This window comes from Spermophilus citellus, assembly GCF_964194105.1.
Source record: "Spermophilus citellus genome assembly, contig: SCAFFOLD_193, whole genome shotgun sequence".
Classification (NCBI taxonomy): domain Eukaryota; kingdom Metazoa; phylum Chordata; class Mammalia; order Rodentia; family Sciuridae; genus Spermophilus; species Spermophilus citellus.
The window spans coordinates 241,520-269,193 of NW_027672747.1; the positions used below are offsets into that span (position 1 = coordinate 241,520).

At 39.8% G+C, this 27,674-nt stretch overlaps 2 protein-coding genes across 2 annotated transcripts in view; one reads left to right on the top strand and one right to left on the bottom strand.

Annotated features, from left to right (window-relative positions):
- The first annotated feature begins 1,630 nt into the window (after positions 1–1,630).
- On the top strand, positions 1,631–15,394 carry LOC308640660 (transport and Golgi organization protein 1 homolog). Its single transcript, XM_081312464.1, has 14 exons — positions 1,631–2,415; positions 2,514–2,619; positions 3,639–3,694; positions 3,783–3,873; positions 4,045–4,183; positions 9,855–9,915; positions 10,033–10,068; positions 10,145–10,212; positions 10,332–10,432; positions 10,614–10,751; positions 11,724–11,800; positions 11,927–11,998; positions 13,391–13,553; positions 14,564–15,394. Exons 1-14 carry the CDS (start codon positions 2,347–2,349, stop codon positions 14,881–14,883), a joined length of 1,497 nt encoding a protein of 498 aa, XP_081168590.1. The 5' UTR covers positions 1,631–2,346; the 3' UTR covers positions 14,884–15,394.
- Positions 15,395–25,711: 10,317 nt separating this feature from the next.
- Positions 25,712–27,674, bottom strand: part of LOC308640665 (disabled homolog 2-interacting protein-like) — a gene marked incomplete at its 3' end in the record, with an annotated part of 46,519 nt that continues 44,556 nt past the window's right edge. The window contains exon 5 of the mRNA XM_081312468.1: positions 25,712–25,726. Within this exon, the coding sequence (XP_081168594.1) occupies positions 25,712–25,726 (15 nt within the window). The remainder of the gene's footprint in view (positions 25,727–27,674) is intronic.

Here is a 27,674-nt window from a genome sequence, read left to right on the forward strand (position 1 = left end):
AACTTCTGGATGAGAGAGCTAAAATTCTTCATGTTATGTTAGAATCTGAGAGAGAACAGAAAGCTAAGAATCAGGACTTGGTAAGAGTTTTGCTGCTAAGTGTTACTGCAATTTGGCTTTTGAAATATTTTGTAAAATTGGTTAAGTTGAACTTAGTCCAGCTGTTAACTAAAGTAAGATTAGGAGTCAAGGAAGTTGAACCCACTTCTGCCCATTTTGTGGAACTTTTAAGTATTGATACAACAAATTATTTTTATGGGCCTAGGAAATATTTTTATTCTCAACCTTGGATAATTTTCATATTGCTTTGCTCTGCCCTTGGAAACATGCAGAACAACTAAAAAACTATTGTCCAGTTGAACGGTATTTGTTTACTTTTTACTTGAAAGAGTAATGAATTAATCAATTTTCTGTACTTAAAAAAATTTTACTTACATATTTAATTTTCAATTTCTATAAGTTTCTGTAATTACATAAAAGTTGCAAAAGATAGTAGAGAGTGTGTTCTGAAATATCCTACCCCCAAGTAAGCTTGATCACCTAGCTGAGGTAGTATTTATAAGATTTCTCCACTGTAAAAATTCTTTCCAATCCTTTTCATATTGTATTCTTTGGAAGTTACCATGCACAGCCCACAGTTAAAGTATGAAGAGTTACAAACTCAGGATGCAGCTCATGGTAGAGCACTTGCCTAGCATGCATGAGGCCCAGGATTCAATCCCAGGCATTGCAAACAAAGATTGCAGAGTTATGTCCACTTCCTTAAGGAGCGAGTATCTTTATAAATTTTTTGGAATTCTTCTGTATGTGAGATTAGTCTATTATTCCTTAAATTTTATCATTTTTTACTTCAGATAAGAAAATTTTAAAAATGATCTTGGGAAATTTTTTCTCTATCACTAGAAAAAAATTACTAATTTGAACTGGTTTACTTGAAACAGTAATTAATTAGTTAATTTTCTATGCTTTAAAACATTTTATTTACTTATTGCATTATGATTTTCTATACTTTGACCTTTTTTTTCTGGTTATCTCATAAACAGTAAGGTTGTGGATGCCATGAAATATTTATGACTTCATTTCCCTCATCTCTTTCAGTTCTTGAATTTTGCTTAGTCCAAAGCTGGATCCCCTGCATTTACCTGAAATGTAATGGGATGGCTTGACAAAAATTTTGTTGTGTTTATCTTTTTTAGTATATATATATGTGTGTGTGTGTGTGTGTGTACACACACACACACATATATATCAGTATTTCTACTGAAATCATAATGCATATTTTGTGTTCTGTTTTCACCTGGCAGATAAGGGAAAATAAGAAATCTATAGAGAAGCTTAAAGATGTCATTTCAGTGAATACTTCTGAACTTTCAGAGGTAAAGCTGCCAACTCTTGCTAACGGATATTAATACTACATCTTATTTTTGTTTCAGACCAAAAATTTGAGGTGTGCTAAAATGTGCAAAAAATGAGAACTATATGATGTCTGGTTTGGGAAAGTATAACTTTGTTTTTTCTTTGGAATTAATTCACTAACTGTAGTGTTTTGCATTAGCTTCAAATTGTCCTTAATGAAGCTAAGCTTCGTGAAGGGAAGGTGAAGTTGGAATGCTGTCAGCTTCAGAAAGAAAATACCATTCTTAAGAAGAAGAATGAACAGGTAAAGAAAATTTGATGTCATACATAATGTAAACTAGAGAAGTGAATATCATTATCTTGTATCTTTCTTGGATCTGTTTCTGAGGTAAGGAATATTCATGTAGGACCTTTTCTAGATATGCAATGCTCCCCAAATTGAGTGCATATATATGGTCTCCATCTGTTTTGGATTTTTGGATTATTGCTTTTCTTATCAAATGTCAATCAGTTATTAACTTGCATAGCCTCAAAGAAACTTTTTAAATCAGAAAATTAAGTATTTTATGATCCTCTTTTGAGTAGTTACTGATTCACCGGCCAAGGGAAGATTACATGATAAGGAATCTAAATTTAGGAGACAGTCATATGTGCCCAGCCATTCCTGCTGGAGGTAAATTATTTGAATTGGCAGCAATTTTCTGGGGAATGCAATAAACAGGGTCAACTTCCTGATAGCTCTGATGTTCTTACTGCAGCTGTGAGAGTTGGGGCCACTCTGCCCTCTTCCTTAACCAAGGTCTCAACCCCCTCGATTGAGGCAGGCCACTGAGGAGTATGGCTCTCTATTTCTTTGTCTAAGTCTTGTAGTCCTGATATATCCAGTGCAGAAACCCCTCCCTAACCCATAGGAATTCATGTGTTTTGACTTTTCAGTTGCAGCAGGAAGTCAAAGACTGGAGTACATCACACGCTGAGCTCAGTGAACAAATGAAATCATTTGAGAAGTCCCAGAAAGATTTACAAGTAGCTCATAGTCACAAAGATGATACTATTAATGTAAGTTTATACTCCAAATACATGTTTCATCTCATGAATTCTCCTGAAATCTTCTGAATTAAAATCGAGAGTCTTCCAACCTTTTGCTTCTTTTCTAGGCTTTGACTAATGACATCACACAGTTGAATCAGTTACAATGTGAATCTGAATCTGAGGATCAAAGTAGAGATGAGTCAGATGAATTAACCAATGGAGAGGTAGCAGGTAAGATCAGTCTCAGGGAGGTTGAATCCTTTTTTGCTTTCCTGTCTTTAATTAAGTATACAGATGCTACTTTTCAGCTGGCTGAATTTCTTCTTAAGCTTCAGGGTTGTAGACACATATCACTGGATCTATAGATATGTCTGTTGCATTGGCAGAGGTGGGTTGCTGGGGTATAATGTAGCAATAGGCATGTGAAGAACACTGACTTTTTCTATCCCATTGAAAACTAGTAAGTACACTGCAGCTACAATAATCACATCCTATACCTCTAAGTATTGAACATTGTACAGTAAGAGAAATTTATTTCTTAACTTATGCAGATGATACTTGATTTTGATACTCATCATCTCTATGGCTCTGTGGTTTTAAGGTCCACAGTCAGTCTTAAGAGTCCGGAGGTAGTTGGAACCATAAACTAAGGCTGTGAGAACAGAGGCTAGAGACTATCAGAAAGCTAGAGAGGGAGTGTAACAGTGTTTACTGATGAGGAAAATATTTCCAGATGTTTTCTCCCAAGTTGGATATTGCTTACATAGCAAGTATTTCAAACCACACCTGGTAGTAGATTCAGGGAGAAAATAGAGGATTGAATTTTTCTAAACAAGACACTTACTTGCCCAGGTGAAGATAGATCTGAGAGAGAAGAAAAGCTTTTATCTTACAAGAATAGCATAGATAACATTTTAGTTGTGCATACTAGAAATTCACCTTTTTTTTAAGACAGACACAGTACTTTCATTTATTTTTATGCTGAGGATCAAACTCAGTGCCTCACACATGCTAGGTGAGCACTCTACCACTGAGCCACAACCCCAGTTTGAAATTCACCTCTCTCTTTTTTTCTTTTTTAAATCTAAGCTTGCAATTCTCTTAAAACTCATTAGTCTAATCAGTTTAATTATTTAATTGATTTTTTTTTCTTTTGGTGTTTGAACACAATCATTCTTTAGTTTGGGGAAGTTAGGAGAATATAGAGTTAAAAGTAAGGAAAGAAAAAGCTAAAGTCTTTTGTTTTTTAGGTGATCGGAACGAGAAGATCAAAGATCAAATTAAGCAGATGATGGATGTCTCTCGGGTATAGTTCTTTGTAAGAGTCCCATAGTGCCTGTGAATTCTTCCTGTGCCTCACTTTTAAGAATACCTCTCTTTTGTGCAATTTTTAGACACAAACTACAATATCAGTAGTTGAAGAGGATCTAAAACTTGTACAACTTAAGCTAACAGCCTCGATGTCCACAAAATATAATCTAGAAGGTGGGTTCTTCTTGAGAAGAAATTGCCATGTTGGAAAGACTTAAAATTTTATTGGAAAGATAAAGAATGGCTTCTTGCTTTCATGCTTCTTACTTTTCTTGGCACTACTCCCTCGAACAAGTTCTTAAGTCCTTGTACACATATAGAGATAAGCTGTTTTATCCTTTACAGACCAAAAAAAGAAATTAGAAAGTGACTGCAATTCACTACGGTCTTCTAAAGTTGGACTGGAAGATGAATGCAAAACTCTTAGGCAGAAAGTGGAGATTTTAAATGAACTCTACCAGCAAAATGAGATGGCATTACAAAAGTAAGATTTTCATTGTTTGTTATTGTTATCACTGTGTGAACTAACAGATAATTTTATCTTTTCTTAAGATTATTTACAATTTCTTCTAGTTGTAATAAGTAGAGATTTGTCTTTTTTCCTTTGTGTTTTGTTTCCTATAAGTTGCATTTTTCTTTCCATCATCAGTCTTAAGAGTCCTGAGGTAGTTGGAACCATAAACTAAGGCTGTGAGGACATCGTAATCAATTGTCAAATTCATATGAAGGCAGGAAGTGGTAAACTGGTATTAACAGTCACTGATGTGGAGATACCTCTCAAAGATCTAGACCCTTTCTATGATCACACTATTTATTTTAATTACCTTTCATTGTGATCAGTTATGTAATTCTAATGTTTTGAACTTGTATCTCTAACTCTGGACCTTTAAAAATACTGAGTGATTTGGAATGACATGTTTTAGTAGAATAAAAACTTCAAAAAGGAATAATATTTACTTATTGATGGTACAAGTTTTGGACTTGAATATCTCAGATGTTCACACTAAAAATTGAACTGTGGCAAGGACCTTAGGAGTTATGATTACAGAAGTACTTGTTTGTAGTATATATTTATATATTAATCTTCTCAGTGTGGAGCTAGTTATTTTTTGAAAGTTCATTTGAAGTTTTTAATCCACAAAAATACTTGAATTCTCTAAAAATAGGTTTTTTGTGTCATATTTTATTTGTTTGCACCTGATTTTACTCTTCGGCATATATATATATATATATATATATATATATATATATATATATATATATATATATATATAATCTTGTTAAAGCAAAGACAGACCTTCTTACAGACCTAACTATTTTTAGGTATTTTGACTTCTGTTGCCTAATTAATGCATTAAATATTGAAACCTTTCCATTAACTTTTCTAAAATTCTTTGATCTCCAAGCGACCTTTTTAGAATCTCGAATTTTTGTTCAGGCCAGTTCTAAATGCCTGGCCTGTTTCAAAGAAACATTTCTCATTTTATCACTTTTTTTTAAAAAGAACACTTGTTTTCTCTGTCCCTATTAGTAATATGAATGACCTAAATGGCAATTAATTTTCTTTGTAATGCAGCTAAATTGTAGCACTATTTTCTTCAACTCCTCCAAAATTCATTCAGTCATCATCTGTGGTTTGTACTCTTTTTACTCATCCCCAGGTACTATGTTAGTTCAAGCCTGTGTCATCTTTTCTGTTTCTAACCTAGGTGATCTGTCTTCATTCTCCGTTATTTATATTTTTATATAATTTATTTCAAATTCTTAGTAATTTTCTCTATAGCCGCTTGAGTGGACTTTCTAAAATATAAGTCTGTCCATGTCAATATGTGCCTGTGGTTTATGAAGAATTTGCTTTCTATTTGATGACCTGTTCTTTTTTTAATAGTTTAAATATTTTTAATCATTTTCCTCATCCCCTGTATAAGCTTGATGTAATCATAAATTATAATGGAATTATAATTATATAATTATAATTTTATTCATCTTCTCATAATTTAAAGGCCATGGTATATATTCTGGATTTAATAAAAACCTGACATAGATTAATAGGTTTATTATTTTTTTTATGGGCTTTAAGTAGCTCCTGAATCAGATAACTGTTGTGGCATTGTATGTTAGTACTTCATATACTGTGAACTCCACAAGGCATTCATTCAATTTATACACATATTTAAAGTTTCTGTAGTTCTGCATTCTACACTGTTGGTTTCTTATTTGAAATTATTTTCATTCTATTTGAACATTGTCCTTTAATGATAGATTTGATTAGTGTATCAAAGGTAGTACAAGGATAAACAGAATAGTATTTTATCCACTAAATATTGCTACCTTTACAATCTGTATTAGGTTGACATGAACTTCATGATTAGAGTTAAAACCAGTTTCCATTTTTGAAGGATCTTTCTTTTGGCTACTGAATTTTGACTGTTACTTAGTTTTAGCAATTTAAAAATATCCAATTAATTACCATCTGTTTTAAATTTTTTCTTTAAGGAGTCCATTATCATTGTTGTTTGGTCTTATCCCTCCCCTAGTTCCTGTAGTCATTTCTCTGTTTTTTTAACAGTTGTATTGGGAAGTGCCTAGGTGTAGTTTTCCCCACCCCACCCACATTTTCCTCGTGCAGTTATGTTGCTTGGGACCATTAAACATTTCTTGAATTTTCGAGTCTTTTTCTAAATGTTGATTTTACCTCATTCTCTCTTCTGATTATAATAATGCATATTAGAATTTGATTTCCCCTGCCTCCTACATTCTGGATTTATTTCTTCTGGATATTTTCTTCTGACCTGTCTTAAAAGTGCTAGGATTTATTTTACTTCCCAAATCTGCTGCTAAAATCATTCATTGAGTTTAGGATTTTAAAAAGTTCAGGGTTTAAAATATTATTTTAGTTGTAGATGGACATAATATTTTATTTTATTTTTTTATAGGATTTTTTTAAGAGAGAGAGAAAGAGAGAATCTTAATATTTATTTTTTAGTTTTTGGCGGACACAACATCTTTGTATGTGGGGCTGAGGATTGAACCCGGGCTGCACACATGCCAGGCGAGCGCGCTACCGCTTGAGCCACATCCCCAGCCTGACACAATATTTTATTTATTTTATGTGGTGTTGAGGACTGATCCCAGTGCCCCGCACGTGCTTCACCACTGAGCCACAACCCCAGTCCTATTTCAGTACTACAGCTCAAACCCAGGACCTTGAGCCATGTGCTCTACTATTGAGCCACCTCCCCAGACTCCTTGCTCTTTCTCATAAGGGACTAGTGTCTTACTACTTTCCAAGCCATCTTTAATCTCATCATTCTGCCTCTGCCTCCTGAGTATCTTCGACTGTAGGTAGGTCACCACACCCAACTATTTCTTGGTTTTATAGTTTCTAATCCTTTGACAAAATTCATAATCTTTTTTTTTTCCTTTTTTGTGGTGCTGGGGTTTGAACTCAGAGCCTTGTGCATGCAAGGCAGCACTCTACCAACTAAACTATATTCCCAGCCCTGAAATTCATAATCTTGACTTTACCTTTTTGACTATATAAAGCACAGTGATTTTAAAACATGTGCGGATAACCCCATTAGGTGGTTTACTTTTCTGTGGGATTTTTTCTCACAGAATTTTGTCTTACGGAGTGCCTGGTCAGTTTTGATTGGCTAACATTGTGATAATTATAGATGAAATTTGAGGACTAAGATGAAGTTATCTTCTTATAGAAAAGTGTTGAGGTTACTTGAGTAAGATTGTCTCTTTAAATTTAGCAATTAAGATAATTCAAAAATGACTTGTCTTTTCAATGTTTCAGTATTGTTCCTTTTGAATTTTTTGCCTGTTCATCACTTAAGTGTGCAGTACTTTCTAATCTAAACTCAAAGGCTAGGGCTTTTATTAAGGGTCCCTTTATCTGTAGCCCCAAACACTTCTTTTTTCCTCTAAGCCCAGGAATTTGATGAAGGCTTAGTTCAGACTCATTATATCTTTGTGTTATCTTCAATATGTGGGTAAACCTAGGAGAAAAGTACCTCAAAGTGCCAGCCTTTTTCTAATGGATCTTGGCCACATACATATATCTTCACTGCCTTTTTAGCTTGGATCCTTTCAAACACAATTTTATATTCTTATAAAGATGTTTTAATTGTTCTTAGTGCTCTCAGACTAACTCTTTGATAATTGGAAACAAAATTCTCTCTGTCCTTCAAGATTCAGTTTTCTCCATATTCCTTCTTAAGCCAGTGGGGAAAATTATTATATTCCTTTAGGCGTCATTTATACCTGAAACAGTGAGCTCTTTTATTCTTTAGCATCTTACAAGGTAACTAGTATATTATAGCCACTCATAAAATACTTGCTGAAGAATTAAATGAGAAGCTATATAAGAATATATAATCCCCTTTTTCTATTTGGTATCAATAATCCTTTTTTACTATAATTCTTCTGATTTATGGAAAATTAAGTTTCAAGTTAATTATCTTTTGAATTGGAACTATGGCTAAAGTAGTACAAGGATAGCAGAAAATAGTATTTTTTAAATCATTAAATGTGGCTACCTTTGTCTCAGTAGATGAACATCTTGAGTTTCATGATCAGAGTTAAAACTTGTCAGTAGATAATACTCTGATCGTGGGTCAGTTTGGCTTCTTTTTCTGGTTGACAGACATTATCAAACTCAGATTTGTCTTTTTGCTTAATTGCAATTCTTTTGAAATAGATATCTAAAGTGTGAAAAATGTTCTGTGGTTAATTGCATAGCTAAAAGACATATTCTAGAAGATTTTTTCTTTGACTGACTATATCTTTATTATGGTACCAGTCTTGGATTGAGAAAAGAGTTCCTCCATGACAAAGATATACTTAGTGTCCTACCCATGGCAGAAACGAGAAAAGAATTATCCCCTGCTTTATCCTAATATGTTTAATGATGTTAGGTAGATCAGTCCTGATCTTCCACATTGAAGTAAAGTGAGTTTTTATTATCTTACACACAGGATACTTGCCCTTGGGGCACATGTTGTTTTCACATTTATTTTATTTAATGGTAAGTAGAGAATTAAGAGGAGAAGTTAGAAAATGTAAGTGATTTGCCAGAGTTTGATTTACAAAATTGCAGGTTTGAATTCCTATTTTATGTGCTTAAGCATTTTATAGAATTGTGGGAAGTGATATTCACAGAGAGAAACTTTTGATTTGATAACTGGCTTTATTTTAGGAAACTGAGCCAGGAAGAATATGAGAGACTAGAAAAAGAGCAGTGGCTGTCAGCTGCAGATGAAAAGGTGGTTTCCGCTGTACAGGAGGTTAAAAATTACAAGTGAGTTCAGTTTCTAAAGGAGGGTGTCAATGTCTAATGAACTAGTGTTAGCTTTCTTTTTTAATCTTTTTTTACATTATGTAGATAGAAGAAAATAGCATGGAAGTATAAATAACGAGAGGATATGAATACATTCAATTCACACAGGAGAAAAAATAAATTTCAACTTTACAAATGAAAAATGTTAACAAAAATTTACTTATACCCAATGGGCAAGACCATAGGGAACTTGGTCAATGCAAACAGTTCGGAGGGTTTTGTATGTTGTAGTAATTCTTTAAGAAATCAGTTTGCTGTGTGATGTATCAAGACCCACAAAAGTGTGGCATTTGATAGACCTTGGAAATCTTCTATGGATATAATTTGAAAAAAAGAAAAAAAGTTTTAAGGAGGAAGATATTTCTAGCAGAATTACTTGAGAACACACTGATAAACAGTTAAGGAAATTATAATTTATCATTCAGAATCTCTAGCAATTAAATGATAAAGAAGTTATTAGAATTAGGTTTTTATTTTATTTATTTATTTATTTTTGGTGCTTTACTACTAAGCTACATCCTTAGACCTTGTTTTTACTTTGAGACAGGGTCTCAGTTGCATAGGTTCCCACTTAATTGCTGAGACTGACCTCGAACTTGTGATCCTCCTGCCTCAGCTTCCCAATCATTGGGATTACTGGCATGTGGCATTGCACCTGGCCTGTAGTATTAGTTTTGATCACACTGGATTCATATAACTATAGAAATGTTTTTCTTATGTATGATAAAGTCTTTAAAAGTATAGCTGATGGAATAAAGGGAAAATGGTCAGAATGTTTCAAATGTTATTCAATTGTTGTAATTCTTAGGCGGAGAATTGAAGAGATGGAAGAAGAATTACAGAAAACCGAGTGCTCATTTAAAAACCAGGTAGTAATTAATACTGTCCTGTAGTTGCAGAATTCTTTGATATCTAATACAGACAATTATAGGCTATTATAATGAGTCCCTAAAAACATATTTTTTTTAATGTGTTGTCCTTTTCAGATTGCTATGAATGAGAAGAAAGCTCATGATAACTGGGTAAGATTTTTTCCCCCTTTTCTTTATTTTGTGCATAGCCTACCGCAACTGAATTTGAATATTTTCTCTTTAATAGCTCAAAGCTCGGTCTGCCGAAAGAGCTATAGCTGAAGAGAAAAGGGAAGCTGCTAATTTGAGACAGAAGTATGTGATTTTGGTATCTTACTATATGTTTTATAGTGTTTTAAGGTTATGCTAGATATTATCTATGAAGGAATAGATTGCTGTTTCATAATTCAGCCCATTCTTTCTCAATATTCAAGACTATTGGAAATGGCCCAAAAGATGGCACTGCGGCAATATGAACCCGTGATTGTAAAACCTATGCCGGGAAGACCAAATTTACAAAATCCTCCTCGGAGAGGTAGGGGACACTTTGTAAAAGGAGATATTTTATTTCTTGGTGCAGAATGTATGTAAATTACTTTTTATTTCTGTGTGTAATGGTTATGAAATAATCTGAATGATTTGCTAAAGCGGGAGGTGAGGGTTGGTGTCAGGGAGAAGGCTGCCTTAAAGTAGTAACATGGCATTGTTGTCTTTAGGTCCACTGAGCCATAATGGCTCTTTTGGTCCATCCCCCGTGAGTGGTGGAGAATGTTCTCCTCCACTGACAACAGAGCCAGCTGGGAGACCTCCTTCTGCTACTCTTAATCAAAAGGATACGCCTAGAAACGGATTTGGTGAGCATTCACTTGTTGCTTTATAGTAAACTGCTTCAAGGTTTTGTTTTTTTTTTCCCCCTTTTGAATATTCTAATGAAAACATAGAATTTGGGCCTGAACAATATATAGAAGATAATTTCGTACTTTATCTTAGTGAATGTTTTCTGTAAAATCTGTTCTAGAATAGAAAACATTTTTTTTTTCCTGGAGGTCCCTGTATTGTTTTTTCCTTTTAAATTTTACACTGTGAAGTGTAAACCTTTATCTTTAAATTAAATCTCTATGGTGTTCCTTTCCAAAATATTATAAAAGTAGTCTTAAACTTTATGTAGCATACATATTTCCAACATGAAATACTGAGTCTTATTTCCAATTCTAAACAGGACTGTAGTCTTGGTAAGATTGGAAGTCAGGTTATACAGACTAAAGAAAAGCCAGCCTATACATACTTCAAGTCTATAGCTTAAAGTTTAGGACCAGTACTTATTAATCTGCTGTTCTATCAACCCAAGGCAGTTCTTTATTTTACTTAAGTCTCTTCATAAATTGTGATTTACGTATTGGGCAACCCATTTTTTAAAAAAAAAAAATATTTTTAATTGTAGATGGACATGATATCTTTATTTTTTAAATGTGTGCTGAGAATCAAACCCAGTGCCTCACACATGCTAGGCAAACACTCTACAACTGAGCTATGACCCCAACCCCTGGGAAACCCATGTTTCATGTTGCTTTCTAGTTATTGTTGAACCCTGACCTGTCCACCAGTGGTTTATTTCTTCTGAAAAATACATACAAGGGCTCTGATCTTCCTTTCCCAAGGGTCAATGGATGGACCTTTACCTCGTACTGGTCTTCTGAGGCATCTGGGAAACCCGTTGCCTCTGGTAAAGGGACCAAGTAATTTCAAAGAATCTGTAATTGTGGATGGAGGATTTTTATTCTTTTCATGTTAGAATAAGTCTGAATCCATTCTTTGATCTCTAACAGACCTAGGATGTGGTCCAGCTCACGTGAACAACAGCTCCAGAAGTTCTTCTCCAGCTAAGGTGACAAATGAGGGCAAGGTAAGTTCTGTAGTTACTGTGAATCATGTGGTCATGCAGGAACATGTAGCTTTCCTACAGTACTTGCTCTTTGCTTTATCCTTCTTTGTGTTCTATTTGTACTATCCCATTTGTTTTTTTAAAAAGCAAACTGTTCCCCAAGAACCTGAGACCCCCTCAGTCTCCACCATTACTTCTTTGACTGAGCATCCAGTTGGAGTAAGTACTTAGAGGTTGAGAACTGAATTGGGTTTTATTCTGTGCATTTCTGGAAAGGATATTCAGAGCATGACACTGATCTTGTTTGCTTTAAACTGCATGCAATATTGAGCTTACTTTTCTCCTTCACTTGGGAATGTTGCTTAATGAACTACAGAATGTGAAAAGTTATCACTCTAACTTTATATGGTGTTTTGTGTTGAATGTTCTAAGGCAAAGTAAATTCATTATAAATTACATAATTCATCATTTTTATTTTTGTTTGGAAGAATGTTATTTAAGAATTCCTCCATTTGTGCAAACCCTATTTTGAGTGATTTGAATTAGACTGGTATCAGATTTTCTGAAAGTGAAATACTGTTTCAGTGAAACAATGATAATCTGAAATGACCTCTTGAGCCAGTCCCAAGAAATGGTCTCATTTGTTCACATAAGTGTATTCTCTTGTAACTGTGTTGCTATTATATCTGGTAGGTCTTCTGCAGCTCTATAATAAAATAAATTTTTAATTGTTTAGTTTCAAACCCACTACCCATAGGAAATGATAAATCAATATCTCAAATGGTGTACAGTAAATGAAAGTAAATATTAAAGCCTTGTCTTCCTAATTTGTGTGTATAGCACTGTGTTGGAAAATACTTCTCAAGTTCCAGTGTATATATATTCCAGGAATATACATCTCTGGAGAAATCTAAGGGCAGCTTAGATTAGACCCCAAAACCCTTTGTAGTAGAAGATTTAAAAGAGAGCAAAGACCCATTGTTAGAGAGGAGTAGAGGTGGGAAAAGCATGGCTTGGAGGCAAACCTGGGATTGAGTTCCTTTAATATGCAGTGTGGCCTTCAACAAATTATGATATTCCATTTGCTTTTGTTCCCTCTTATTTAAAACAAGACAGTCTACTTAAAGATCTCAGAGGTTGAATAATATATGAAAGACTTACTGAAGATACTCTGAATAGTAGCTATTATTACATGGGTAGAGAATGGATTTTTCATTTTATTCTGTTCATTCTTAATATGGAAATAATGAGCTATTGTGATGAAAGGGAAGTGATGGGGAGGGGGGGACTCCCTTTGAAATAGATTGTAGTGAACACAGCATGACATACTGGTCAGAAATCACCTCTGTTAATAACCTCTGCCAGTTCTCTTGCCTTTCCCTTTCCTGTGCAGATATAATCAGTAACAAACTGCTCCCTCTTGTGGCATCCTTCCAACTTCTGTAAGCTGTCAGGGGGAATACACAGGAGGGGTGGGTAGAGTTTTGTTGCACTGATGGTGCTCTCTGGACAGGTGCCTGTTTTGGGTTTTAGCTTTTATCGGTGTTGGTACTTTGTCTTAATATATAGGAATTTTAAAACTTTTAACTGCTTTCAAATCTTAAATTGCAGGTTCATATGGCTATGAAAGGGCCCCCTCCTTTCTCAGGGGTACACTTCATGGGCCCCCCGATGGGCCCCCCGATGGGATGGCCTCCACCACCTCCCATTTGGTATGGACCGCCACTTCAGCTCGGTGGGCCTTTTGGGCCTCGGCCAATTCCTCCACCATTTGGTATGATGATCTGAACAGTAGTGATTGACTTATAAATCACATTCATCTTTCATTTCTATTGCTTGCTAAAACGGTTGCTATCTCAGGTCTTAACAATGAAAGGATAAAGCTGAGTACATTTTAACTTTTCCTCCAGTTTTCTGGGACATATGGGACACTACATAATCTTATACTGAGATAGGCAATAGCTATCTCTCATAGACAAGGATAAGGGGCTATATACAGAAAAGCCAGAAATATTACTTCTGCAGATGTTTGTTGAAAATCTGTTGATATGCACTGCAATAGATGGAAAGGTGGATGAGACACATGCCATAACTTAAAATTTTGTCACAGATATGAAAATCCTATAACATAAAGTTTGTAGGCACCCATAATGGAAGCATAAGCAGTAGGTTATAGAATATAGAAAAGGAAAAGTCAAACCCTCCTTACCTTGAGAAAAGTCAGAGGGAAGTGTTAAAGAGGAGGATTTAACAGTGACCTAATAAATGTTGCTGATTTAATTAGGTGGCTGTGGAAGGCCTTTTCCAGGAGGGCATGCACCTTGATTCTGATGGCATGTGTAAAGTCCATGCTGAAATACTTCATGAATTTTTAATGGATACAGTAATAAATAGTGGGATTTCCTTTAATCAAAATTTATTTGATGTAGTAAAGTTCTTATTTCATAATCTATCATCTTGTCATGGTAATATAGTACTTCCAAATATAAATGGAGCTCTTGTGAGACAGAAATAATTCTGCAATTATATAGTAGGGAAAGAAAAAAGACAAGCCTGGAGCTAGGTAGAGCCATGTTTAAATCCTTAATATGTTGCTTCATGGCTGGTTGGTCAAAGGCTATAACCTAAACTTGTTCCATCTCAGTTTGCCTCATCTAGCAAGTCAGGATGTTCGCCAGTTGATGTTCTAGGCTTGGGAGAAATTAAAGACTATATTAACATACTTGAAATCACCCTAGTTCAGAAATTTCTGGGTATTTACATAACTTTCTTTTTATTTTCCAGGTCCTGGTATGCGTCCACCAATAGGCTTCAGAGAATATGCACCAGGTGTTCCACCTGGAAAACAGGATTTGCCTTTTGACCCTCTTGATTTTTTTCCAGGACCCGCACCAGCACCATTTAGACCTTTAGGCTCATTTGGCCCAAGAGAGTACTTCATTCCTGGTGCCCCATTACCACCTCCAACTCATGGTCCCCAAGACTATGGGCCACCACCTGCTGCAAAAGACTTAATGCCTTCAGGCTTTAAAGATGAACCTCCACCTACACCTAATTCTCAGAGTAGTGAGGGCCGTTCACAGGAGTTAAAACAGGGCCCATAAAATTAACCTCTGACACTTAGTCAGAAAATGGACTATGAACTATTCATCAAGTTAAAGGATTATTGGCTTCAAAATATAAAAGTTTATTTTAAATGGTTTATGTTTTTAGAATGAAGCTGCCTTGGCGCAGTATACATTTTGAGCCAAAATATTTTCCCCCTAAATATCCCCCACTTAAGCTAGAGTATCCTTCCAAGTTTAAAATGTGCAATAAGGAATACCTTTGTTTTAGTTAATGTAGCATATACAATTGCTAAATGATTTAGAATGTCATAATTATGGACATTTCCTGTGGAAATGCTTTAAGAACATGTATTTCCATTATCCTATTTTTAGTGTATTCCAGTTGATAACAGAGAAATGGTGTTTTATAAGCTTGATTTTTTTCTCTTTCAATATCTGGTCAAAGAGACTATTACACTAAAAATGTTTACTCAAAGATCATACACTTCATTTTCCTTCTTGCTGAAGTTCTTTGTTGTAATAGTTCATAAAAAATTGTTTATTAATATTTCCCAAGTGTCTGTTGATTCATTGGATCGTCATGAGACTTTGTGCCATTGGGGAAGCATGTAAACTCACTCTCAGAACTGAAGATAGTGACTTGACAGCATATTCCCTGTTGCTCACTGTTAAGGAGGCTGGACCTTGGTCAACTGTGGACTTCTACACAGGATTTCTTTTACTTGTGAGAAGTCTTGTGGCTCTATTTTTGTAGCACATTCATGTACTTTTTTCTAACCACTGTCCATGTGAGAATGGTTTTCTGAGAATGAGTTTACATTAGTAGCAAGAGTTGTTTGACCTGAAGTTCTACTGCTTTTGCCATTATTGCATTATAACAGTAAAATATAAGGTGGTATGTTGTGTCTATAAAAAAAATAAGGAAATTTCTTTTTAAAAATGTACACAACACACTCTTCTCTTTCCCATACCTTGCCACTGATTTTCAAGGAAAATGATAAAAAAATTAGAAAAGTATAATCCTCTAAGAATGAATGAAACTCTAAGGCTTATAATGTCTTTAATCAGCAACTATGGGCTGAATTAAATTCTTGTTTTTGATAGATACTCAAATATATTTTATTTAAAACAAGAATTAAATTCTTGTTTTTGATAGATACTCAAATATATTTAAAAATATATTTTATTTAAAAATCAAATGAATCTGTAACTACTGTCTTTAAAACAATGTTTCTAAGAACTAGCTCTCCAGAACTGTAATTTTAATTACGGCAATTTTAACAGTACATTTTAAGAGGTTTAAGATTTAAATAAAATTATAAAAGCCTGGTACTTTTGTTTACTGCTAGACCATATTCTTCCATTCTTTTAAATTCTAGAAAGTAATAGGATTGTTGAAACCTAGAACATAACATATCATTGTTCTTTTTATGTCCCCTAAGTATTCTCAAAATAGGGGCAAAACCAAAGTCATTTGCCAACTATTTTCTCCCATTAATCTCACAATGCATTTGCTATTTTCCTTCCATAATGACTCATTTAGCAGCAATGGAGTAATTAGGCAGACCAGAGAATATTGATTTTGTAAGTGGGAGAAATGTCAGCACAAACATCATTCCATGCCTGTCTTGGGTCATCACTTAATACATGATGAGGCAGACCCTGGGAGGGCTGGGATGGATTTAGATTTCTGTTGGCTTCAATCTGAAACAAGCACAAAAGCATGGCATATGCAAATGTGTGATATGAAGATAATATGATAAAATTCTAGGTGTCATGATCCCTTGCAGGTGGATCCAGGTGGTAGGGACCACGATCATGAGGAGACAGAGAGTCAGAGGTCAGGTGACCTGTCTCAGATCACACAGGAAGTTGGAGAGCCAGGCTCAGACCTAGGTCAGCAGAGCAGAATTCTGCTCTTCAGGGAGCCCCAATGTGGTTTGCTCTTTATGGGACCAGGCTGGAAGTGCCATGTGGGCAATGCAGTCCCTTTCATGAAATATGGTATGGAACCTATGGGGAAACCTGAGAAACAGCACTCCTCAGTCTCAGCCTAGCTAAGAACATATCCATCTCAGGCTTGGCCACTCACACTCAGGCCTGGAAAAAGACAAGCCAGCTGGACCCCATGTCCTCCTCCTCTTCCCCTCCCTCCCCATACCACCACCACTTCAGTCCCTACCTAGTTCTTGGGACACTTCAGACATCCCATTTTTGAAAAGAAAAGGGCTGGACAAGGAAAAGGGTGAGAGAATCAGGAATGGTTTAACAAGCAGGGAAAGTAATAGTTTTATGCCCGTATCAAGGTACAGCTCCAATCCCTCACTAGGAAACTAGTAAACAGGGCTCTTGCTTACATCCTACCCTCAGACACTCCAAGCAGTGGAAGGAGAACTGTAGAAGCAACAGGTCACCATGGCTCCACCCCAGACAACGTACTGACATTTATCCAGGAATAAATGGTTTCTTGGTGGCCAAGGAGAAAGAGCTGAAAGCCCAGTTGGCCAATATCGGTTTAAATGCCAACTCTATATGCCTCTGGGTGGAACAATTACCCTTCCTGGGCCTTAGTTAACTCATCTGTAAAATGGGATAATCCCTGCCCTGCCATGGTCTTATCTGTTGTGAGGGCCAAGAGGGAAATGATCAACTCCATATAAATGTTGGCCAGACACCAGACATAGCGGCACATGGCTGCAATTCCAGTGACTCAGGAGACTGAGGTAGGTGGATCCCAAGTTCAAGGACAGCCTCAGCAACTTAGCAAGACTCCATCTCAAAGTAAAAAATAAAAAGGGCTGGGGATATAGAGTCACTCTGATTCAATCCCCAGTATTGCAAATAATAAGAAGTGTTGGCTAAGGCAGCTCAACAAAAGGGAATGTGTCCAAGAGCTGATATGTGCAGCAATGGCAGGGGTTACTCCAGGTGGTAAGAGTTCCCCATCAATGAATCTGTGCAGACAGACTCAGCATGTCAGTATAGGTGGGAATCAGAGCATCCTGAACTCCGTTTTGTGGACTCAGAAGCACATTTCCAAGGAGTTACACATCTAAGAAACTTCCTTCAAGGAGTCATGCATCTAAGAAACTTCCTTCCTTTGGTTCACTGGATGCTGTCCCAATCTTATTTGGACTAGGAAATATCCTCATCCCAAGCACAGATTAACATCTTAAAGAATGTGGTATCCTGTGGAACCCAGTGTGAGAAATACTCCTATGAGAGCTTTGGACAATGAATGAGGGAGGCAGAGAAGAAAACAAGGATATCCAAGTGCATCGCTGTCTCAGAGAGACTACAGCACTTTGCCCAAAGTCAACTAGATGCCAGGGGAAGACCTACTCCTCAACCTCCCTTTCTAGCATGGCTGGAGACAAGACGCCGTAAAACAGGATTTGGAAAATCTCAACTAGGAATCACTCCCATGCTACCCCTGACCTTAACAAGCCCAGAAACCTGGAAGGATTGGACGGGAAGGACTCCAAGGAAATATACCTCCCCCTTCCCCTGCCTAAAAATTCACCTCACTCTACCCTCAGGGTAAGCAATGTGCCTTCAGACTACCAGAAAAGGGACTACGACCCTAAAACAGTAGACCACACTTCAAAGAAAAGTTTGCAGAATCACAGGAAGCAGAGAGAACAGGGAATCCCAATCCATCTGTGCACTAGAAACCCCCTTTGTTGATCCTGAAGGAAGAAGCATGACCACCATTGCCACCTATTAGGACACTGGAGGGCCACTTGAACAAGACACCAGCACCTTTTCCCTCACAACCCAGTGCCCTCTCCTCCCTGGAGGGGGTTGGGGGGGTGTCCATGCCTGGAAAGACCAAGGAATCCAGGAACCACTGGCTCCCCTGGAAGAGTTCTGGCAAGCCCATCCATGGCAGACCCATCCATAATGGCGGAGACTTTGCTCCCAGCAAGGACAGAGCTTTATTAATTATTCAGGGAACAGCGCAATTATGCAAATCTGTGGGCAGCCACTGCCTGACTATAGCCTTCTTCAGAGGGAGCCTAGGGGGGATGGGGAGGCCCAGAGTCCAAGCTACTGGAGTTACCCAGCCTGTAAAAGGGCAATAAACCCAGGCCAGTCTCAGCCAGACCACCTCCCCACTAGAGCCAGCCCCACCCTTGCAGGAGAGCTGGTGGCTGCTTTAAGGAATGATTTTGAGGACCCAGGATGCCGTTTTCAAAAAAAAAACACTAGTTGAGCCAGCAGTGCCATCATTCCAGGCTTTCTTCTGAAGGTCCTGAAGGCAAGGAATGATTCCAAAGTTCCCTCTTAAAAAAACATGTTTCCAAGGAAAAGGAATACCTCAAATCCAATGTTTACCAAATGATGTTCTGCAGAACATTCCTGCTGCAAGATATTGACAGCTGCTCTGGGATGGGAGACAGGAAACCCAGAACTAAACAAAACTAGCTTCTTTACTGCAGGTCCTCTCAGGGCCTTTAACCTCCTAGAGTAAGGATGCAAAATGTATTTGAAGAGCAACATCAAATCTTACCCCCAGGAACCTCTGAAATTGATTTTGAGAAGATCTGAATAGACTGCTTCCCTAACCTATTGGAACTATGGAATTCCCACACCCCCGGTACCCATTAACATCTGCAAAATTATCATGCTCTGAGGAACTCAGTTCCCACGGGTGCACAGGACCCAATGAGTGGGAGAGGTAAGGAAGACAGCAAGACCTTCCAAATACAGTCCTGGCTTGGAGGGACTATAAGTCTCATCAAGTTCTCTGTCGGCAGTTAACCCTTGACTCTGAACTTCCTTGGAGTAGGTTCTCACTTCCTTAGAGTAGATTCTCTTCATAAACAGTCATCAACAAACCTGTGGATTTCTTGAGCCTACAGTGAGTGAACAAGACCACCCCAGGCAGACTGGCTTAGGAACTAGTCAGAATGTCTGGCTAAGACACTGCCACTGCCCCACACCATATCCAAACACCTAGGGGGCATGGCCTGCAGCCAATCAACAACCCCCTCACAAATCTGCTGCAACAGCGCCCTGGGTGGGGATTCACCTACCTTCCCCACAGATCCAGAGCAAAGTTGGTCAGAGAGCCCATGCTCGCCATCACCACTCTATCAGCCTTCACACCCTCCTGGGCAAGGGAGGAAGCAGGTGCTATGGAAACCAATTACCCAGCACCATCCCTTCTCCCTCCCGTCCATCTTGCCCAGCATCATAAATCAACAGATCAAATGCAGCCACTACTCATCAGTTCTGCCAAGAGGAAAGGGTATGTGGAAACCCAGAAGCCAGGGGGAGCCCATGAGAAAGACACTTGAGAATAACTGCAAAGTTACAAATGGAAGAGCCAGTCAATAAGCCTGCCCTTCTGTTCCAGAGTCCCCTTCCACTTGAAGGCCCACCTCTACTGCTACTCCATCACCATCTTAGGGATTTCCACACCATAATAGCCTCTGCAGAGCCCCTGGTGACCCTGGACTCCCCCAAGTCTTCCTGGGAGCTGCCATGTTCTCTGAGAATGAAAACACTCTCCAGAGTGTGAAGACACTGGAGAAACCTGGGTGCAAATCCCATCTCTACCACTCATCTGCTTTCCACTCATGGAAAGTGACTCTTACCTTTCAGAATCTCAATTTGCTCATGTGTAGAACAGGGAGAGAGGGCAGCACTGTGCACTGGTTGAAGCACAGACAAGGGAGCCAGGCTGCTTGGGTTTGAATCCTAGCTCTGACAACACAGAACACACTACATGGGCTGTTGTGGGAGTGAAGCGAGTTTATCTGTGCAAAATGCTCACAGGAGTGAAGCGAGTTTATCTGTGCAAAATGCCCACAGGACGTGCTCAGTCACATTAGCCAGTATGTTAGAAAGGGCCCTGCCTTTGGGTCCAAAGAGATCTGGATTCTAAATCCATCATGAGGCAAGTCCTGAGTAAAAAAAAAAAAAAAATTACTGTCTAGGCCAGTCTCCTCTCCTGTCAGACAGGGAAGGACAAAGTAAGAGTGGTCCAGAGGATTGGAAATCATGTATGTACATCACATAATGCCCAGTGCACAGGTGCTTCACAAATGGTAGGCAGTTTATTGAGGTGACTATTGACAGAACATGAAACACATGTTAACAGAGTTTGTGAGCAGAGACCACATAAAAGAGTGATGGGGGTTGGGGGCAGGGGCTTCATGAGTAAAGCTGGACTGTCTGCATTTCAATCTCAGCTCTACCACGTATGAGCTGCAGGACTTGGACAAGTTGCTCATATATCTGGGACTCCATTTTCTTTTCTGTAAAGTGGGGATAGTAACAGCACCTGTCCTTTATAGTGCCAACGTAGGGATGAAGTGAGGAAATGTATTCTGGGCACAGAGCCCAGCCCATCCTCAGTGGCCACTCAAGGGCAGTGGGTGGTGCCATAGCAGCACCAAGAGAAGCCTGCCTGAAGACAGCAAGATGGAAGACATCTGTGTCCCACCCCGCTACAATGGCTCTATTCTACAACAGCTCCAGGGGCTTCATGACCTGAATGCAGCAAACCAAACCCCAGGAAAGACTTCATGCACCCCTCTGTGTCAGCCTGCTTTCCTCCAGGAATCCTGCGCCTGCAATATTAGTTTCTGGTTTTGCTTTTTGAGACAGGGAATCTGAGGCTCAGAGGAAAGCTGCTGGCGAAGGTGGGCCTTGGACCAGACCTGGGAGATCAACTACTCATCAATGGGCAGTGCAGGAGACAGGGCTTTGGCTTTTCAAATTCCAGCTCCTGACTCACAGGTCCAGATCTCCCTGCACTTTCACCCATCCTCAATCCACAGTCCTAGCAAATACTTGGCCCCACAGGGAAGGGAGGTGGGGCAGTGCACCCTTCCTGGCCTGGCCTCTCCATAGACAGTCACTCTCATCACTGAGCAAGACCCCTCCAGCTTTGCTGAAAACCTCCACTCCCAAATGGGGGCAAATGGCAATTGGTTCAGTCCTGAAATACTGGCTTGTAGGGGCTTTGACTCCACATCTACTCACACATCCCATCCCAGGCTGGGCTTGAATTATATTACAGCTGCTTGTTCGATCCTGGGAAGTGACCTCATCTCTCTGAACCTCAGTTTCTCCACCCATAACCAGGGAACCGGCCAGAGGAGTAGGTCTTGGTCGCAGAGGTAGGCTCCTGGAAATTAGGAGCCAAGTTCCAAATTAAGCTCTGCCCCTTCACCTCTCTGAACCTCACTCACCTGCTGATCATCAGATCTCAACACCCTCAGCTGCTCCAAGCACCCCCAGGAAACCAGAGCACTGGTCAAAGGAGCTTTCCAAAGGGGGAGCCCCATGCAAGCACAAGAGAGGGCCCCTGCTACTGCTCTGAGGAGAGTTTATTTAAAAGCCTTCACAACCTTAAAAACAAATGGCAAGATGGACTAATGGTGGGACTCTTAGGCCCCAACCAGGGAATAAATTGCCTGGGCTGGGGGTTTTCCCCAAAGGGTGATTTTAGGCCATTCACATATTGAGTTTCAGTTTCTACATCTGTGAAATAGGAAATAAAAACCCTCCTGCTATGAGGAATCAATAAGAATACAGCTTGGGAAGTGCTTAGGCAAGCCAGTGGCACACACTGTGGCACAATTCTCACCCCTCTGCAAGAGTTCTCAAACTTTGGGAAAACACAGTTGCTCCACCCACTCAGAGAGTGTAATGCAGAAGGTCTAGGGTGGGGCTCAAGACCTGCATTTTGTTAGGTATCCCAGGCAATTCCTCCTTGTATGGGCCCCTCCCCTGTTGGTCTATGCATACAAGAGGGGGGTTTTATCACAGTCCATTGTGAGCTAAGTTTCCTGATGCAATCTGAGGAGGCTGGAAAGAAGAAAGAAGGCATGAAGGGATAAGGAACAGAGGGGGTGGAGCTGGAAACAATCTATTAATCAATCTCCTCCCCTGCCAGAAACAGTAATTGTTGAGGCTCACACATCCTTCACGTGCTAACAATCTGCAGCTGCAATACAACGCTTTGATTATGAATGTCAAAAAGACAGAGCATGAAATTAACTTCCCCTTAGTCAGTGGGCACAGGGAGATGTTACACTAATTCACTGCCCTCGGTATGAAAACTCCCCACGACAACGTCGCATCAAATTAGAGCCCATGCTACCCTGGTGCCATCCATATCTCTGCCCAATGTGCTCTTTTACCATCAGACTGAGCCTGTGAACAAGGTCTCTGCTTGTTGGAGAAAGGTCAAGGCGACAGGCAGAAGGTGCCATCAGGGCCTAAATGGGGATGGGAGGGTGGCCTGAGCCAGGTGGGACAAAGGCAGGGCCCCTCAGTTCCCCCATGGGGGAGGGAAGGGGTCACTGTGCTCAAGAGTAACAAACCCTGCAAGGCACTGAACAGGGAAATAACTCCTGTGCTACTGGCCCTGAGAGGTAAAGCTAAACCCAAGAGCTCTGGGGGAAGGTTGAAGTAGCAGGGTCTTGAGGCGGCCCACTGGCCCATCCCTCTGGCAAACCCTGAACACCTCCTTTGTGCAGTCCACAAAGTGCTCTTTTAGTGTCTCCACCCAGCACACCAACCACCAAGGCACTGTCACTGGCCAAGGTCTACTAGGGGATGAGCCAAGAGTCGGGCATGCAGGCCTCCTGATCGAACACAGAGCAAGAGCAGAGGCCCTATTATTCTTAGCATACTCCTAGGATTGAGTCTGACCTCCAGCCTGAGTTCACTTCTTACCCTCCCTCAGAAATGCCCAGGGAATTCCCAGGCAGAGTGCCAGGGACCCTTGCAAGAGGGATAAATCCTGCCTCCACCTCCCTCCCCTGGGACCTTATCTCACCACCCACCTGGCACAGATGGAGACATCTAATGCAAAACTGGTGACTTCCATGGGGACTTGCTTTTTAAGTGCCAAGGATGGGTCTCGTGTGTGCATGCAAGAGGGTATGTGGTGTGGCCTGTGCAAACAAGGATGGGCAGTCACATGCCCAAGGAAGACAGATACCCTGTAACTCAGAAGGGAATGGTAAAGCAGGCACACCTGGGTCCAGGAGGGAACCATCCATATCACCTGCATGACACTAGTCTCTTGAGTCCTGGTGTCAGCCTGAGTGAGGGATGAGCAGGTGTTCTGAGATAGGTGGCAGGCAGGATTATGATGGACAAAAAGGGGTGCAGAAAGGAACTGTGGCTTGTCCACAGTTGTAGAGAACAATAGGCAGGGCCTGACCAAAGCCCAGATAAGGGATGTACAAGCTGGGTCTCACTTCACACATGGGCCACAGGTGACTCCACCCTGAGCACTCGGGAGCTGGGTCCTAGGCAGATATTTGGTGGTGGCAGCTTCCTAGGGTGTGGTTGGAGCAGAGCCAGGGGTGAGTATCCTCTGCAGGACCCACAGAGTAAAAAAGGGGTTAAGCACAAGGCAGAGTGGACAGTGACTCTGGTCTTAGGCATGTCACCTGGCCACTCTGAAGCAGGGACAGCCTTAACTCAGTTCAGGCCTCCAGTCCACACCTACTCACACATCCCATCCCAGGCTGGGATTCTTTCCAAGGCCTTCCTTCTAGAAGGTTGGATGGTCTGATGGCCAGAAGATGAAAACCACCTGAGTTTCTTCATGCAAGGGGAGCTTGACCCATCACCAACAGCCAACCCCACAGGAGAGTGGGCTAATAGCCCAGAGCACAGGAGAAACTTGGCACCCCAAACCTGCCAAGCGCCCCTCCCCCCCAAAGAGTCACCAAGCCACTGGGGGAGCCACATGCTTTTTCTTTTTGCCTATTCAGTCTCCTTATGATCTCCTCCAGTTTACTTCTGTGGCCTTCTAAAATAGCCATTAATTAGAGCCTGGTAATTAACTTTCTGGTTCAAATAATATTTTGCAAAGGAATTCCATTAAAGAGTTGATTTGCATATCTTCAGACGTGAGGCCTGGTAATAGGCAGGGCTACTTGGGGAAACTGGAGGAGATCCCACTGTACCCTCAGGCTGCCTGGCATCCAGTTAAGAGGATAGTCAGAGAACTTGGGATATTCTTCCCAAGAAAGTGGGCAGCTTGTTCATAAAACCAGCCAACAAAGGTTCACATGCCCAGACAGAAAATGCACCATGTACAAAGATATGCATGCATGGGGACCCAAAGAGATCACGCTGCACACTTGAGCACAGCTGGGCATATGTAAACACTCATGCACACACTGGTACACACAAATACAAGAAGAAAGCACACAATAATAATAATTGTAACCAACACTTAACTGAGCACTTACACTGAGTCATCTACCTATATTTAATCTACAAAAATAGCTACTTCATATGGCCCAATCTGACATGACGTCATATTGGTCTGTTCCAAAAGCTGTACATGTATTAACTCATTTAAAATGCACAGACATGTACAAGAACATTTACATACCACATATAGACACCTTCACAAGGACAGGGGAATACTAGCAAAAATACAAAAACATGTACACACACTTGTTCAAAGAAAGGGTTCTCCAGCCTTTGAAACCCCAATCTGGAGCTGATCACATTCTCACCAGCTAATTTCCACCGTTCCTAAAAATACTGCCCAGTTCAGATCTCTGGAAGGTACACAAGGGAGCTGCAGATATAAAAGGAGGGCAATAAAAATGAGAAAGCAAAAATAAATTGGCTCTTCTATGTGTCCAAGTCGTGTTCTGTGGCTTTCCCCTTCCTCTCTGGAATTGAGGCTCAGAATCAGGTGCTCACAATTATGGCTCTGGTCAACCCTGCCCCCACCCCCAAGGTGCCCATAAGGCTCCAAGTTAAAAGCTGCAGTCAGGAGGGGTTCTGGTTAAAGGGCCTGACTACTCTGAAGGTCCCACCTCCATGCCTTTGAGGGCATGCCTCAGTTTCCCTGGATCTAACAGTACCTTCACTGCCTATCTCCCTGTAGGGCAGAAGAGCTCTCACAGTGCTATATAAACACAAAGCCTCCTTAGAACAACTGCTGTATTAATAATTAAATCTGATTCCCTTGTGGAGAGGCAGGGAGAAGAGAGTAGAGGGAGGGCAAGGCCCAGCAAGCAGTCCTTGCAGGTAATTAATGAACTCCCTGTCCTACCACTTATCTGTAGAGTTTAACAGGCAGGCTCCACCTACACTGGCCTCTGGGCGCTGAGGAAGTCCAAACAAGGCAACCAAGAGTTCTGCAAAGGACTTGTGGGAACATTCTGGAGGCAAAGGACAGGAAGAGACAAGTCTCAAAAGAAGCAGCACCATTGACCATTAAACTTGGGAAAGCAATATTCAATAACAAACAACTAAATGGAAAGATAACAGAGAAATACCATTTTTCTACCTATTCATGACAGTGACTATTTTAATGATAACATTCAATTATTTTAAAGAGTGTAAGGAAAGAGGTAGGCACTCTCAAAAATTAGGGGAGAGTAAATAATTACAGGCTTTTGGTGATAAGTATTTTTATCAAAAACCTCAAACTTCATATTCTTTGACTTAGTAATTCCATTTCTAAAACTTTATCCTTTGGGAAAAAGTCAGAGATAGACAAAAATTAATACCCAAGAATTTAATTCCCCACATTATTTTTAATAAAGAAAAACTGGACATAACTAAATGCCTAAATTATTAAAAGTAAGGGTGGCTCAAACATAAGATAGAACAATGAAACAGGGCATGGTGGTGCACACCTGTAATCCCAGTGACTTGGGAGACTAAGGCAGGAGGACCACAAGTTAAAAGCCAGCCTCAGCAATTCAGCAAGGCCCTGTCTCAAAATAAAACATAAAAAGGCTGGGGAGGTAGCTCAGTGGTTAAGCACCTCTGGGTTCAATCCTTGGTGCCAAAAAACAAATAAAGATAAGGCAATGAACTTTTTTTTTTTCTTGGTACTGGGGACTGAACCCAGGAGCTCTCTCCATTGTGCTACATCCTCAGCTCTTTGTACTTTTTGAGACAGGGTCTCACTAAGTTTCCAAGGCTGGTCTTAAATTTGGAATCCTCCTGCCTGATAGAGCATCCCTGCAGCAATGAACTTTTCAGATAGACTTTTAAAACACACAGAGGAAAGATTCACTTCCCCAGGTATAAAAAGGAAGAAGGGTCACTTTGCCCAGCCACTTCTCATGTTCAAGGTTAATAAAGATCTTTCTGGCTTAATTCACTTTACCAGCCACAGCAACATCTATTATCTCTCTTGAATTTTAGAATGACACTGCATGGTAACTTCTTATTATTCCCACATTGTAGATAAGAAAATTGAGGCTTACCAAGACAAAGTGACTTATCCCTAGCAATATTAACTAAGACTGAAAACACACAACACTTGACTCTTTCCCACGGAATTTTTTATTTAATAAAATTTTAGAAACATTTTAAGAAATGTGAGAGACCCAGTGCTAAATGCTAAGGAAACAGCACTGAATAGGACAGATACTTTCAAATAAGTATGTGCTGAATGTATTAATATTAATGTCTCCAAGGACATTTTCATCATTGTGCCCATTTCACAAGTGTATAACTGAGGCTCAGAAAGCCTAAGTGACTTGCCCCAGGAATATCTGGCTTCAAATCAAAGATCACATACTCCCATTACTTTTGGTGTGGTCTGAACCGCCCTACCATCTCACCATCTCCATGCTTCACAAACCAGCCCCAAGGGAAGGTGGAGAAGGACCAGACCCTCCCTGCCTACAGTAGGGGATGAAATGGGAACACATCCAGGCCAGGGTGCCCAGCCCCTTCTGAAGGACTGTACACAACCAAAGCAAGAGAACAACTTCTACCTTCCTTTCCCCCTGTTCCTTACCAAGCTTCCTCTCTCTCCTTCCTTCAGGGACTGCCTCACCCCCAAGGAACAGAATTGACCTCTGCCT